Genomic DNA, 16,684 nt, shown 5'->3' with positions numbered 1-16,684 from the left:
GGAAGAGAGATGTAGTCAGGATGAAGGTGATGGAAAAACAAAAACAAAAATAAAATCACTAAAAATAAGGAAACTACATTTATAAAACACTTTATTTTATTTTTTAAAGTTATTTTTCTTGATATTAGCCCAAGAAAGTTGGGAGCTGACATACATGTCACTTTCTATGATTTCCACAGTCTTTCCATAGTGAGGTTGAAAAAGTACTTCACATTCATGATTTGACTTGAGCTTCACAACAATCTTGTGAGGTAGGTACTACAGGTATTGTTGCTTCCATTATATAAAAGGGGAAACTGAGGTTCAGAGTGAGTAAATGGTTTACCCAGGTTACCCAGCTAGTAACTTCATGAAGCAGGATTTGAAATCAGGTCTTCCTGGAGTTGGAATCAGGAAGACTTGAGTTCAAAATGGGCCCCTGAAGTTTACTAGTTGTGTGACACTAGGCAAATTCTTAACTTCTGTTTGCCTCAGTTTCCTCATTAGTAATAATAAATATAATAATAGTACCTGCCTCCCAGGTTTATTGTGAAAATCAAGCAAGATATTATTTGTAAAGTATGTTATAAACCTTAAAGCATCATATAAATGATATTATTATTGTTATTTTAAATGACAGTTCTTTTTATTTTATTAAAGCTTTTTATTTTGAAAACATATGCATGGATAATTTTCAACATTAACCCTTGCAAAACCTTGTGTTCCAATTTCCCTCCTTCTTCCCCCCCCCCAGACGGCAGGTAATCCAACATATGTTAAACATGGTCAAAATATATATTAAATCCTATATATATATGTGTGTGTATACATATATATGTATACATATATATATGTGTGTGTGTGTGTGCATATATATACATATAGATACAATTAGCTTGCTGTACAAGAAAAATCAAATCAAAAAGAAAAAAATGAGAAAGAAAATAAAATACAAGCAAACAACAACAAAAAGATTGAAAAATACTATGTTGTGGTCCACACTCAGTTCCCACAGTCCTCTCTCTGGGTGTAGATGGCTCTTCATCACAAGATCCTTGAAACTGGCCTGAATCATCCCGTTCTTAAAAAGAGCCACGTCCATCAGAATTGATCATTGTATAATCTTGTTGTTACTTTGTACAATGATTTCTTGGTTCTGCTCATTTCACTTAGTATCAGTTCATGTAAGTCTCTCCATGTCTCTCTGAAATCATCCTGATAACTATTATTATCATCATCATCATCATCATCAGCAGCAGCTATTAATTGGTTTCCCTGTCTCAAATCTCTTCCCATTCCAATCCATGCTTTGCACAAAAAGATTTCTCTTGAGTGCAAATCTGACCGTGTCAGGTTCCTATCCAATAAACTCTGTAGCTCTGTATTCATGCTAGGACTAAATATAATCTCCACTTTTGGGGTTTTAAAACCCTTTACGATCTGGTCACAACCTATCTTTCTAGTATCATACACTATCCCCCTATCCTCACTCTGTGGTCCAGCCATATGGGCTCTAGAAAGTAAGGCTGGTGACCTTGCATAATCTTTCTTTACTTAAATCCAATTCACTTACATGTCATGACATCACCTCCCTGATTTCATGGTCCTTTTTGAGAATGATGGACAAACAATAACCACATAATCCAACAAACTGGCCTTCTCTCTCCTACACAGACAATTCCTCTCACCCCAACAGAGGCAGTTGTATTTTCTGTTCCCCATGCCTTGAATGTCCCACTTCCTTATAAGCACCATATGGTGCATCAAGTCTTTTCTCATACTCCTGCTTTCTTCCAGCTTCTAGAGCCCTTCCTCACTAACTTATTTATTTTATGTTCACTCTATATATTCATTCTGTATATACTTATTAGAGTATTCTTCCCATTAATTTCTAGAGAGCAGGGATCATTTTATTTTTTGTGTTGTACATGCAGTGTCTGGCACAATACCTGACATATAATAAATGCTTAGTAAATGCTTAGATTAATTATTTGATTACTAAGATGCATTACTGAATTTATAATAGCCTTTTATAATTATTTCTTTTCTCAAGAAATGGATGCTAATAATGTTAGTGCTATCTTCAGTGTAAAACATTTTTGACATTATTGGGAAAATCATTTTCCTCCATAGGCCTATGTCCTCATCTTTAAATTGGGATGGGAGGGGGAGAGACTCTGAGATCCTTTCCTGCTCTATTTCTACGATTCTATAAAATAATTGAGAATTTAGTCTGTGAGAGCAAGCAGGAGCACACTGATGATGTGATTCTTATCACCTGCCTCACCTCATGTCATGCAGGTTGTTACGATGTGAAATGTGGATGGCTTTGCACCTTTTGGACTTTGTAATTGGGGAAATTCTTAGCTTTAACTTTGGGATCAAAACCCTGTTTTTTGGTTCTGGGAGCTGGTAAGTCTTAGAATCTTAACACTGAAAGAAAAGTGATAAATCATCTAAGCCATCTTCTCTTACAAAAGCCATCCACTTACTTGCAAATGCATCTCTTTGCTTTGAATTTTAAGAAATGTGAGGTTCCTGGTTAAAGGTCTAAATTTGCCTATATCTACCATTCTTCATCCTTCATCCTCAAAAAGGACTGATGACATCAGAAGGGAGATGTCTTGACTTGCAAGTGAATTGGATTTAACTTTGCAAAGTCATCAGGCTCACTCTTTCCTCCAGAGCCATCAGAATCCAGTGGCAAGATATAGCTCAGGCAACTAGCAATGGCCAGTCTACATCTATCTGGGAAGAGTTGAAAAGATGGAAGAATTGGTTACCTATTTCCTAAAGATGGCAGGTTTCAAGAGTATGACTTTTAGATAAACTTTCTTTCTCTATTTCTTTTTCTGTGTGTGTATAACACACACACACACACACACACACACACATTCATCCATTTCATTCATCAGGTTTGGAGGCAAATATTTGGTGAAAAAAATATATTTTAACAATTTTTTTCCATTTCTTCTTCATCTGTTGTGACTCCTCTCTAATGAAGAGGAAAATTCTGTTTCCATTGTTCAGGCACCTTAGTCTATAGAAAGCAGTACTTTCACAATGATCAAGTTAGAGCTTAGTTGTCAGCTAACAATTTAGGTGTTAGCCAACAATTTAAATATATTACAATATCAACCTTTTAAATACCAGCTAACCTCTGAGCAGGGATTAATTGACATTAAGCAGGGAGAGGATTCAGAATATAAAATCAGGCTCCAGGAAGGAGGAGAGAGGTCCCCACATTCACATGCCCTACTAGAGTCTGGGAACAAGTCATTCTATAATGACTTGTTATCGAATACTAATAATTCTTAATGAGGATATAATCCTTCATGTTTGATTGATGTCAGAGGGCAAGGAAGAGAAGCTTTTCCCAGAGTTTAATTGGATACTAGAGAGTTATCGCTGCTCTGCCTTCCCACAGTTGTCACTGAGATCAGAGCAAACCAACTATCCTTTTCTAGGTGATTTCTGTCTCTGGACCTTGAGGAGGATCCAGTGGCTTTAGGCACAACCTAAGATACTGAGTACTATAGTGAGTTAGGTTTCCAGGTTCCTGTGCCCCTTTTCTGGTCCCTAATGGGTTTCAGGATCTAATGACTTTACACATACCTTACCCTGCCTTTCTTACTTTCTCAGTCACCCTGTACTTCATTCATGGCTCCACTTCTCTTCTCCAGAGAGTTATCTTCAGAGAGATAACAGCATTAATAAGAGATGCTGATGGATTAATACTTCATAACTGAAGACATTCTCTCTAGGCATTCTTGGTCCATGCTTCCCATCATATCCAGTCATTTCCCTAGTACAACATAACTTTCCTAATGTAGACATCTTGTTTTCTACTTTGCCACTAAGAATCTCTTGTTCTTGCTCTTGGATCAATAGCACAGTCATACTCCCTTTGTTACAAGAAAATCATTTTAATCTATTCCCAATCCTTGGGACTGTCCAGATCAAAATTTCCTTGCAAGCCCCCCCCTCATATGTTGTATATGCCTTTTAGATCATAAATGCCTAGAGGGCAGACCCCGGTCTTGCTTTTGGATTTGTATTCCCAGTGCTTAGCATAGTGCTGCCACTTAGTTGGCTCTTCAATAAATGTTTATTGATTGTTTGATTGAATAAAGCCCCAGGAGTTTGGGGAAGGCACCATTTCCAGGAAGATCCAATCAGCGTCTAGAGATATTGAACAAGCAAAGAGATGGGACTTGCCCACATTCACATGCCCTACTAGAAGCCACAAAACATTCAATAATGATTTGTTATTGAATAACAATAATTCTTAATGAGGATATAATCCTTCAAAGCCAGAAAGGTCAGGATTTCCAGTGTAGCCAAGTAAACAGCAAGAGCTACCAATCAGCAGGAGAGAGGAGGGTATTGGCAATTGGCTCAGGGATCCCAAATCTTCTTGGGTATATATTTAATTTGATATCTCAGGCTGTATGCTCATGAGAGCTGTAACCCTCTCTAAACTTCTAAGACAAATTTTAGATATCTATATTAATATAAACGTGTATGCAGAATGATGCCATCAGCTCCCATGGGTTCAGTTATTATTTCTATGCATAAAACTCTCAGATTTATATTTTTGCCCTGCATCACCAACTGCTTATTAAATATTTTCACTGAATGTTCAATAGACATATAAACTCAACATTGTTCAAAATTAAACTCATTTTTTCTCTCTAACCCTCCCCTCCCTCCATCAAACCTGAACCCATCCTTCTTCTCAATTTTTTTTCTTTTGAGGGTACTACTGTCCTTCCAATCAATAAGCATTTATTGAATGACTTCTGTGTGCTAAGCACTGGTGATATTAAGACAAAAACGAACAATTCCCTACCATCAAACACAGGTTTGAGACTTTGGAATTGTCTCTGATTCCCCAATCACCCTTGCCCTCCACATCCAATCAGTTGCCAAATTTTGTTAAATCTACTATCAAAACCTCTGTCTAGTCTGTCCCTTTCTTTATACTCACACACCCACCAGCTGGTAAAGGCCCTCATCACATCTCCCCTGGACTACTGTAATAGATAGGATCTCTTTGCTCTTAGTCTCTCTTTTCTTCAATATACCCCTTATATAATTATTAAAATACTATTCACCAAATCCTGACTTGATTATAATGATCAGTTGCTCTGTTCAATAAGTTTTAATGGATCCATATTTTCAGTTTAGTCATTTTTTAGTTGTTTCCGACTTTTCATGACCCTATTTGGGGTTTTCTTGGCAAAGATACTGAGTTATTTTGCCATTTCCTTCTCCAGCAAATTTTACAGATGAGAAAACTCAGGCAAATATGGTTAAATGATTTTTTAGGGTCACACAGCTATTCAATGTTGAACTTATGTGCTCCTAAATCTAGACCTGGCAGGCTATCCACTGCACCACCTAGCTGCCCCTATTGCCTCTGGTTTTATTTTTTTAATTTTTTTCCCTGAGGCTGGGGTTAAGTGACTTGCCCAGGGTCACACAGCTGGGAAGTGTTAAGTGTCTGAGATCAGATTTGAACTTGGGTCCTCCTGAATTCAAGGCTGGTGCTCTATCCACGCCCCACCTAGCTGCCCCTATTGCCTCTGGTTTTAAATACAAACTCCTCTGTTAGATACTGAAAGCCTTTCAGAACCTGGCTCTAGCCCACCTTTCCAGTATGAAAGCCAGTCTGGTTTTCTTGCTATTACTCATATTATCTCCCATCTCTTTGTGCTTGCCCTTGTCTGGAATACATTCTCTTCTCATCTCTGCCTCCCTTCAAAGCTCAGCTCAAGGCTCACCTTTTATCTAAAGGCTTTCCTGACCCCTTCTGTCCTCCCAAATGCTGATGTCTCTGCTCCAAATTACTTTGTATTTATAAAATTATGGTTATGAATACAGAGGGATTTCAGAGACTATCTAGTCCCAACCCCTCATTTTACAAATAAAGGAATTAAGAAATATGTGTATGTGTGTATACACACACACACACACTCACAGATTATATATAGAAAGGTTTATATGCACATACATATAACAAAACCTACATATAGGCTCTTAGTTCCCTCACATATGTGTGTGTGTGGTTAATTGTATTTTTGTGCATACTTAATAGTTTTGGGTATATTCATAGTATTTTAAAAATTACATGTATAGATTTCAGCACTCATTTTTATATAATTCTGAGTTCCATTTTTTTCTCCCTTCCTCTCTTGGCTCTCTCCAAGACAGGAAGCAATCTGATATAAGCTACAATCATGTTTAAATGTATTTCCATATTAGTCATGTTGTGAAAGAGGAATCACAACAAAAAGGGAAAAATCATAAGAAAGGAAAAAAAAACAAATAAAATGAAAATAGCACTCTTCAGTCTGCATTCAGATTCCATAATTTTTTTCTCTGGATGGCATTTTTCCATCCCAAGCCTAATGGAAATGTAAGCATCCTTATATTGCTGAGAAGAGCTAAATCTGTCATAGTTGATCATTGTATAATGTTGCTGTGACTGTATACAATGTCCTCCTGATTCTGCTCACTTCACTTAGCATCAGTTCACGTAAGTTTTTCTAGGTTTTTTGGAAATCCATTTGCTTATCATTTTATTTTATTTTAGTAGCATTTAATAGCAATAGCTATGCACAATAGCAAACGAACGCTATTTCGTTATGTTCATATCTCACAACTTGGAACCAATGTATTTTGTATTTAATGTTGCTTCTCCTGATAGAATTCAAGCTTCCTGAAGATAGGGGATTTTTCATTTTGTACTTGTATTCTCAGTACTTAACCTGGTCCCTGCATCAAAGAAGTTACTCAATAAATGCTTATCGATTAATTAATAGTACTAGGGTATTCTGCTTAGTGCGATCACAGGTTGAGTACCGTGCTTTTTTTCTGAATGCCATATTTAAATAAAGATTCTGGTATATGTTAGAGAAAATCTAAAGAAAGGTCAGAACTGGAGACTATGCCTTATGAGAATCAGTTAAAAGAACTATATTAGCTATCTTCATATATTGGAAGGGAGCTGATGTGGGAGGATTAAAACCATTCTCCTAGGCACCAGAAGGCAAGAATAGGGACAACGAATGGAGGTTGAAAAGGTATAGAGCTGTGCCTAACATATAAAAAAATCCCAACAATTAGATCTGACTAAAACTAGATTGTCTCAGGAGTTCTCAGTGGACATCTTCAAGGGGAGGTAGATGGCCATTTTAAAAAATGCCTAATTGATGCTATTTTTTTCCTCATCCCTGTCACTTCCCAGGAGAATTATTTCACTCTCTTCCCATTAAAATTATGTAATCTTTTATATTTAAATTACAGATCCACTTGGAGCTTTTTTTCCAGTATGTGGTGTAAACTGTTGGTCTAACCTAATTTTCTCCAATACTGCTCTCTAATTTCCTCAGTAGTTTTTGTCTAATAGGGTATCCTAATCCCAGTAATTCATGTTCAGGATATAGGATCATAAAGTTCGTTTAGTTTGTCAAACACTAGGCTACTATGTTCATTTGTTCCTGGGTCTTGCTAATCTCTCCTCTCTGGATGACCATTTTTGGGGGAATTTATAAGGAGGAATTCCTACTCAGTAAGAGATTAGCCCAAGACATGATCTGACTGAGCTTCCAAGTTTTGATGATTGTCTTGGAGAATTAAAAGAGTAAGTGAAACTTGAGAAATCTATTAATCTCATAGTCTGAGAGTTTCTTGGAAGCTTTGAACATCTCACTATTCCCAGGAAGAGCTCCTTGCCCAGAGGTCCTGACTTTGCCAAGGAGAAGTCTCAACTCTGGAGATGAAAGAGTGGAGGAGGCTATTCCCAGCTAGTGTCCCTAGCATTTAGTTGGCATCTGTTACCAGGGAGTTTGCTACAGATGGTGGAGTTAGGAAACCTGCTTCTTAGTGCCAGCAGGATAGCTCCTTGATAGAGAGCTAAGGCAGCCATATGTGAGGCTGTATGTGCATAAATACACATGTATGCCAGTGGCTGGGGCCTCCAGAATGGTTCCTTCAGTTGCACAGATCACAGTCTTCCTTATGTTCTAACATGTCTGTACTATGGTGTAAAAACACAGAGAGTGAGCACTCTCTGTGATTCATCTTCAGCTCTGTCAATGCTGTTAGCACAGGACCCTTAGCACACTAAGTGCTCAGCTAATGTTTGTTTAATGAACACAATATAGCTCCGTACCCATTCAGAGCTGGAGAATTTATATTTCTCCAACACCTACCCTACAGCATACTTTTCATCTTCTTCACGTCCAAGGAAAAAGGATGATCATGAGGGTTTTCTTCAATTCACTGATCAAAGAAAGATTTTATCTACTTGCCCAAAGTCCCAGACATCAGCAACATCCTCACTAGCAGCAGCATGCAGAACTTGTTAATAAGAGAATCAATTCAAACTTATATAAGGCTCCAATCAACATTTCTCCCAGGTGTATTTGCTTCTTTTTTCCTGGTCTTGTAAAAAAGTGCAAAGGGAAAAGGGGTTCAGGAAGATAAGTAGAACAGAAGTAATAATCCTAGATACTACCCATGGTTATTTACCCTAGCCCTGAGCCAATGACCACCTGCCCAACTATGTTAGGTTCTGACATATCAACAGTTCTATGGGATCATGCAACCCACTGAAAATAAGAACAAATGGCTAGTTATTATTCCAGGGGACTAATGAAACTGATGGTAAAAAAGATCATTCCCCACAATCACTCTTGGTAAAGAGTTGTTGGACTAGAGTCAAGAAATGAAGCATACTTTGTTATTTGTGTTGACTGTTAATTATTTGTTGTTAGAAAAGGGTGCCTTTATATGGGTATTTGTGTGTAGAAGTGTGTGTGTGTGTGTGTGTGTGTGTGTGTGTGTGTGTGTGTGTGTGTGTGTGTGTGTGTGTAATCACTGGAAAGACAACAAAACAACAAAGAGTAGAAAAGTGACTCCGAGGCCTTCTGGTCCAACTCTATCATTTTATTGAGGGAGGATTTGACCCAGGAAGGGCAAAGGACTTGCTGCTAAGGGAGTTGTAAAAGACTCCTTACTAGAACCACATATTTTAATAAATTTTTAGTTTTAGTTTCCTGCCCTTCAGAAGGGAATTTTGGGGAATTCTCCTCCCCCTCTGGATAGAGGAAAATTTAAGCACAAAAAATAGAATTGGCTGCCTAAAGATCTTATTTCTTCTTGCCCAGTTCAGCCCTGTTTCTACCACTTGACACTGCATATCTGTGATCTGGTCAACCCATAGGATGATTGATCATTTAGAATATAATAGCAAATTTTAATGATTGCAAAGTGCATTATATACAGTATCTCATTTGCTCCTCATACCTATGAGGTAGGAGTTATATGTTTTATAATTCTCATTTTTTCAGATAAGGAAACTGAGGTTCAGAGAAATTAATTGACTTATCCATTTTCTCATAGCTAATTAGTGTCAGAGACAAGATTTAAATCTGAGTTTTCCTGACAAATCTGGTACTCTCTCCAATACTTCTCTCTCTCCCTCAACTCCAGAAGGAATAAGGAGGGAGAAGAGGGTCAGTGAGTTAGCTTGTCATCCAACAGATGTCCAAGACACCTGCCTAAGTCATTGAAATAATTCCTTACCACAAGGAGGCTCCACTTACCCATCAGACAGAACGCCTTCTGCAATCTCACACACCAGAACAAAAAGCAGAATGAAGGTCAGGATCCAGCGAAGATTGTGGCCGGGGAAGTGGAGCCATGTGCTATGATGGATGTGGACTTTTGCACTCTGGCTGCCCCATCCTGAAGAGAATGAACAGCTCAGTCACAGACTCCAGACAGTCAAGGAGATATAAATGATAAAATGTAAGCTCTCTGAGGGCAGGGACCATTTCACTTTTATTCTTATACCATCACCTTGCACACAGTGTCTAGCCCTAGCAGGCACTTACTAATAATAATCAGGCTCTTTAAGGTTTGCAAATTGCTTTACAAATATTATCTCATTAATTCAGGTCAGTTCCAATGATCTTGTGATGAAGAAAGCCATCTGTATCCAGAGAGAGGACAGTGGGAACTGAATGTGGCCCACAACATAGTATTTTCACTCTTTTTATTATTTGCTTGCATTTTGTTTTCTTTCTCATTTTTCTTTTTTGATATGATTTTTTGTGCAGCATGATACTTGTGGAAATATATATAGAAGAATTATACATGTTTAACATATATTGGATCAATTGCCATCTAGGGGAGGAGGTGGGGGAAAGGGAGGGAAAAAATCAGAACACAAGGTTTTGTAAGAGTGGATGTTGAAAATTATCCATTTATATATTTTGAAAATAAAAAATCTTTAATTAAAAAACCCAAATATCTCATTTTATCCTCACAGTGACCCTAAGAGGTCACTCCATTTTACAGATAAGCAAACTGATGGCTAATAAACTAGCAAAACAACTAAAATTTTTCTGAGGTGATATTTGAACTCAGAGGCTTATTCTCTATCCAATTCACCATGTAGTTGCCCTAATAATGAGTAGTTGATCAATTGGTGATAAATGCATGTTTATATGAATTGATTATCTGAAACTGATGATTTCATTAGGAAATGGCCACTGGAGTAATTCCTTCTAATAATGCAGATTGGTAAATTATTGTGTAATTTATGGTCTTAGGGAGCTACCTGGAGGCCTTTAGAAGTTATGTGACTTGTATAGAGTCACCCAGTCAGGATATATTAGAGATAGGACTTGAATTCAGATCTTCCTGATTCTGAGGCTGTCACTGATAGATTTTCCTGTACATCAGCATTGTAAGAGATGCTTTTAAAGATCACTACCAGCATTATTACCAGCACCACCACCAGCACCCATCATCATTATCATCATCATCATCATCACAAACATTTATATATTACCTATTATGTGCCAGATACTGTGCTAACGACTTTATTACAATTCAACATTAGAAAGCAATCTGGATAAACAGGCATAGACTTAGAGTTTGGAAACTTGAGTTTGAATACTGTCTTTACCATGTAACTGTTGGGGTAGTCACGTGCCTTTAATTCTCAGTTTAATCCTTTGTAAAAGGAGGGAACTGGACCGGATGGTTTTGAAGGTCACTTCTAGCTCTGATATTCCAGATTCTCAAATTCTAGGTACTATATTCTGTGTTCTAACTTTTAGTCCATTTCAGTTCTGTCATTCTATAGATCCATGTTCCCATGTCCCTATTCTGTTTTAGATTCTAACTCTCCCTCCTGTTTTGACATTTTGATTCTGTGAACAGAAGATCTGTTGTTCTTTCATATGCAGATCTTTAAAATAATACTTCAGATTGTATTTTTTTTCACAATGCTTTGGCTGAAGAAAATAGAAGAAATATTATCACATTTTTACAAATGGGGAAATTATGGCTCAGCAGGGAAGTGGCTTGCTCAAGGCCACATCTCCAGTATATGTCAGAACATGGTCTTGAATTTAGATCTTTGGACACTAAGTCTTGGATTTACTCTTCCCCACAATATTAGAAGAGAGATGCAAATCCTCTTGGAAGGATTGGAAGTGGGTGAGAGACTTCAGAGACAAGTAGGAAAGGTGAGAGTGGCTAGAAGGTGTCATTATTTGAAGAGAGACTTAGTATTGGGAATAGAGTCCAGAGGGTGACATTCCCCTATGTGATAAAAATGATTCTTTCAGTATATATGTTTAGTTTTCTCTTTACTTCTTCTTACCAACCTATATAGTAAAAAGTTTCCCTGTCAGGAAAGAAATTAAGCCTCCAAAGGTTTGGATTTAATCTTAGTTCTTAGCTTCTTGGTAATTCACAGAATTTCAGAATGGTGGGGGAGGACTCAGATGGCACTTATCCTTGAATAGGAATGCTTCCTACAATATCTCTGACAAGAAGTCATCTTGCTTCCATTTGAATATTTCCAGCATTGGGCAACTCTCTATTTCACAAAGCAATCCATTCCATATTTATTTATTTTTTTGACATGCCTAGAAGTTAGGCATTTCTTACACTGAGCTGAAATCTACTTCTATAAATTTTCTGTCCCTTACTTCTTGCTAAAATGCTTCAACAGTACTGATCTTCTCGATATGGATGCTTCCTTCAACTTATGCAGATGACAAGTTATCTTTGCCTATCTCTCCTGTGTCAATCCCATTCATGTCCTCCAATAAATTTGTCACAGGGAGTGGATCTACCCAATATTTTGTGAACCTTCCTCTTAATCTCTTCACATTGCATGAATACCAATAGGTACTTGGTTACCCATGGTTCTATTCCTTACTCTGGCTACATGACCTATCTATATCTTTTCTTAGTTGCTCATTTCTTTGGCACCATCTTTTATGTCATTTTTCCTTTATAACTCTTCTTCTGTAATATGTTGCAATCTGCTCAAGCCTATCTCTTAATTGTCATGTAGGTGACAACTTTAATTCTTTGAAGACTTTAGCATTCCAGTGACCAACAAATATAAAATGTTACCAGAAGAATATTGGTTTTTAAAATATGGTGCTTTGTCTCAGGGGAAGCTTGGTCACTAAATAAAGATATCATTAAAGCATCTCACTAAAGATATATATGATTGGAAAATTGGATGGCCCAGGCAGGTGATGAGGTTTAAGGTCAACAGGTGATCAACCTGAGCATTCCACTGATACCTACATAATATACAAAAAATCACAGGAAAGCCTCCAATTTGGAGAGTAGAGAGTTGAAAAAGAGAGACAAGAATTATTTAGGATAAGAAAGCATGAATGGGCTGCATTTTGGAATGATGGGGGTGGGGAGTAAATAATTACATTGATGAGGTCACAGGAACATTGGAGTGCTATTCCTAGTTTTACTTTTCATTAAGCAGATGACAGCTCATCAAATACTCAAAAATAACTCTTACATCTTTTCTCCAGGTTGAACATTATTAACTTTTTCTAGAGTTCTTATCCCTCCAAATCCCTTTACAAATTGGATGAACTGGATAAGCCATTTAACTTTTCTGTGATACAATGTCCTCGTCTACAAAATGAGGGTGTAGGATGGTCTCTAAAGTAACTTTTAACTTCTAAATCTATGATTCTATTGTTGGTTAAAGATAGAAGTCATCAACTAAATTTTTAAAAAACCCCATAAATTGGAAGTGTAAAGGCTGGCTTATATTTACTGACTTACTGAGGGCCAATGTTCATCAATCGGTTATGTGTGTATCACATACACACTAGGGTGTGGAAATGTTGAACAACTGGCTCTCCAAAAAAAAATGTATACATGGCACAATTTTAAGTTTAAGATTCATTAACATTTTTTTCCACCATTAGCTTAATTCTGGATAATAAACAAAAAAGAAATCAAGATTTGACTCGTAGCATTTGCCAATTTCTACAGTATAAGTTCACATGGAACATTTAATGATAGACTTGAATCCACTGGAGCTGATTCTTGCACACTATGCACACAGCTGAAGCATTCACATTATCAACACATCGTAGCTGCATCATTCTATTAATATGTATTCAATTTTTTAACAGTCATTTCCCTTGAAAAATATTTTAGAATATTGTTTTTTACTTGAAATTAAAGCAAAATCAAGATGTTTAAAAGCACATGGACATTCCTAACATAACAGAACACCCTGGCATGTTGCAAAACCTGAGTTGGTAACGCTGACTTATTCACGTAGCACTGCTACATGCATACCTCTATATAGAATGAATGTAGACTCAGGAAGCCCTATTGTATATGGAAACAGACTAAGAAAAAATGATCTAGTCCAACATAAACTCTCTAGATGAATCCCTGCTATGGTATTTTCAAAGGAAAACAGCTCGATTTTGAATCAGTGTCTATGCACAAAACATCTGCTGATTTAGAATCATGTCCAAAGGCTACTAAATTGTTCATACTCTTTAATTCAGCAATTACACTTCTAGGTCTGTTTCAAAAGGAAACCAAAGAAAAAGGAAAAGGACACATATATGCAAAAATATTTTTAGAAACTCTTTGTTGTGGTGACAAAGAACTGTACACTGAGATGTCCATCAACTGGGGAATGATTGAACAAGTTATGGCATATGAATATGATGGAATATTATTGTGCTATAAGAAATAATGAAGGGAATGATTTCAGAAAAATCCGGGAAGCCCTATAGGAACTGATGAAAAATGAAGTGAGCAGGAGAACAATTTGCACAGTGATAGCAATCATAAGGATAATCAATTAGGAAAGACTTAGTAATTGATCAATACAATTAGCCACCAATCATATACTATCAACTCCTGATAAAGAACCGATGGACTCACAGTCTGAAATGAAGCTTATTTTTTCCTTTGTTTTTCTGTTTTTCTGTTGTTTTTTTTTTTTTTAAGGGGGATAGGGGAACATGAATAATGTGAAAATGTTTTGGGTGACTGCATATATATAATGGGTTTCTTGCCTTTTCAATGGATGAGGGAAGTTATGGAGAGAGAGAGAAAATGTGGAACTAAACATAAAAATACAATTTAGAAGACAATTTTAAAAACCCACCAAAATATATGCTGCTTGAAGACAGAAATTTCCAGCAACTGGTTAAATTCTGAAAACTGGGCCTAGTCAGGCTGTCAGGGCATCTGGATTAGCTCTAAACTTGGGTGTAAAGTTAAAAGGAGGCATTGGATCTGGCTTCATAGGAAAGATGGTTTAATTGAGAGCTAATTTAATGCTTCAAGTCCTAGTTATGCCACTTCTTATTTGAATGATTTAGGTAAGTCATTTTACTTGTATTCTTCACTTTACCACTTGAAAAATGAGGCAGTTATGATCTGTGGTGTCATTCTGTCTGTGACTTAACCGACTTTATGATCATTGGTCTAGAGCTGGGAGAGACCTTAAGTGGTAGCTAGTATAACCCTAATTTGTTATTATTATTTTTTAACAGATGAGGAAAAAGAGGTCCAAGGTCACTGAGATAGTTATTGACAAAGTGAGCATTTGAACTCAAGTTTTCTGCCTCCAGGTTCAGCACTTTCTGATTCTAAGTAATTTATCCCAGGGTGATCTACGCTTCCACCTCTTCCCAAAGCCCCCATTCCGGGGGAAATTAGTTGAAGGAAGGACTGGCTGTATTTCGCTGAGAATTGGGAAAGGGGGGCTGGGCATAGCCTCCTTCCCCTTTTGGGGGCCGGTCTGAGGCTTAGCCAGGAGTTGTACTTGGGGAAGAAGGGAAGGGAGAATAGGGAGACCTTGAACCGCACAGAAATGCCGGCGTCTGCCCAGGACTTCACTGGGCCCACACTGAGTCCAGTTCTTCCCACAGAACCCCCGGCGGCCCCACTTTCAGCTCTGGGAACCTGAGCTCCCAATTTCCCCCTCTCTCCACTTTCACTGCCACGTTAATATTACCTGGGGCACTTTGGGGGGCGAGGGGGAGAGAACCTCGGGGGAAGAGGGAAGAGTTTGTACCTCCTGGAGGAGCTTTCTGAGATTAGGGGCTTGGGGGTGACTAAGGAGGCTGAACAAGGATCAGTGAAAGTTAGGGTCCCTCGGAAGTTAAGGGTCCCGGCAAAAGGAGTCTGGGGAAGGTGGGGGTCAGCGGAGCTGAGGCAGGAAAGCGAACAGAGAAGGGGCTGGAGCGCACAAAAGTGGAGCTGGGAGAAAAGAAGAACGAGGGATGCAGAAGAACAAGGGCTCGGAGAGGAAGGGCTGGTTCGGAGGAAAACAAGAAAGACGAGAGGGAGCGGGGAGAAGGGTGGGAGAAGGGCGAGCAGAGAGGAAGGAGAGACGGGTGCAGAGAAGCGCTGAGGGAGCTGGGACAAGCGAGAAGTCCGGCTCCCGCTCGGATCCCCGCGGCTGCTCCCCTCCCCGGCCCCCTCCCTCCCCCCGCTCCCCGGCCTGGCACTCTCAGGCTTACCGATGAAGAGGATGGGGAAAGTGATGAAGAAAAGGAAGACGTGCGGGACCACATTGAGAGCATCCACGAAGCAGCCGTTGTTCAGAACGCCCTGGTCCACCTTGTAGGCGGCCGAGTTGTTCTCGCTGCCGCAGAAAGCCAAGGGCATGGCGGTGTGGGGGCCGGGCGGGCCGGGCCAGGGCTCAGGCTACGGGCTGCGGGCTCGCCAGCTTCCCTCCTACCCCGGCGCCGCCGCGCTCCGGACCAGCTGTCAGCGGCCCCCGCCCCCGCTCCTCCGCCAGCCCCGCCCCGACGCTGTGACCCGCTACCTGCGCTGCCACCTCTGCCCTCCACCCACCCCAGGCTAGCCCCCCACCCCGTGGAGGTGGTACCGGTGCGTGTGCCCTATTTAGTGTGTCTGTGGACGCGCGCGCGCCTTCGGAGAGGAGGGCCTTTGCACGCCGGTGTGTGCGCGCCTAAGTATGTATGGATGTATGTGTACGGGGGTGCGCGCTAGTGGTCTATGTATAGAGTGTGTGAGCGCGTGCGCTGCCGGGTGAATGGAGGACAATTAAATGTCTCCATGCCTTGGTGTGAGTTGCTTCAGTGGGTGCCGGGGGCCCAGGTTGGGCGTGTGAGTTCGGGGGACTGGGAGATACTTCGGGCTGAACTCGGGGCTGCCGAAGAAGGTGGGGCACCGGGGAAAGCGAGGACCGGGGGCAGTCCCTGAGCTGCCCTGCCCAGGCATCGGCGGCGTGCTCCCGGGAGTCGGACCGGAGCGCCCTTCCCCCTCACTGCCCCTCACTCCGCCCCTCCCCCGCCAAGTGGCGGGGTGAACCCGGAGGGAAGGTCCTGGGTCCTGTACCCAGATTCTC

The 16,684-nt window shown here is 39.6% G+C and overlaps 1 protein-coding gene across 1 annotated transcript in view; it reads right to left on the bottom strand.

Moving 5' to 3' along the window:
- The window catches only part of ABCC8 (ATP binding cassette subfamily C member 8), a gene marked incomplete in the record, with an annotated part of 117,595 nt that extends 101,523 nt beyond the window's left edge, over positions 1-16,072 (bottom strand). The window contains 2 exon segments of the mRNA XM_074276771.1: positions 9,594-9,735; positions 15,831-16,072. Coding sequence (XP_074132872.1) covers positions 9,594-9,735; positions 15,831-15,978 — 290 coding nt within the window.
- Between the last annotated feature and the right edge of the window lie 612 nt (positions 16,073-16,684).

This window comes from Sminthopsis crassicaudata, chromosome 6 (assembly GCF_048593235.1).
Source record: "Sminthopsis crassicaudata isolate SCR6 chromosome 6, ASM4859323v1, whole genome shotgun sequence".
Classification (NCBI taxonomy): Eukaryota; Metazoa; Chordata; class Mammalia; order Dasyuromorphia; family Dasyuridae; genus Sminthopsis; species Sminthopsis crassicaudata.
Note: the sequence above shows the minus strand (reverse complement) of the source record. Positions and strands in the feature narration are given on the sequence as shown.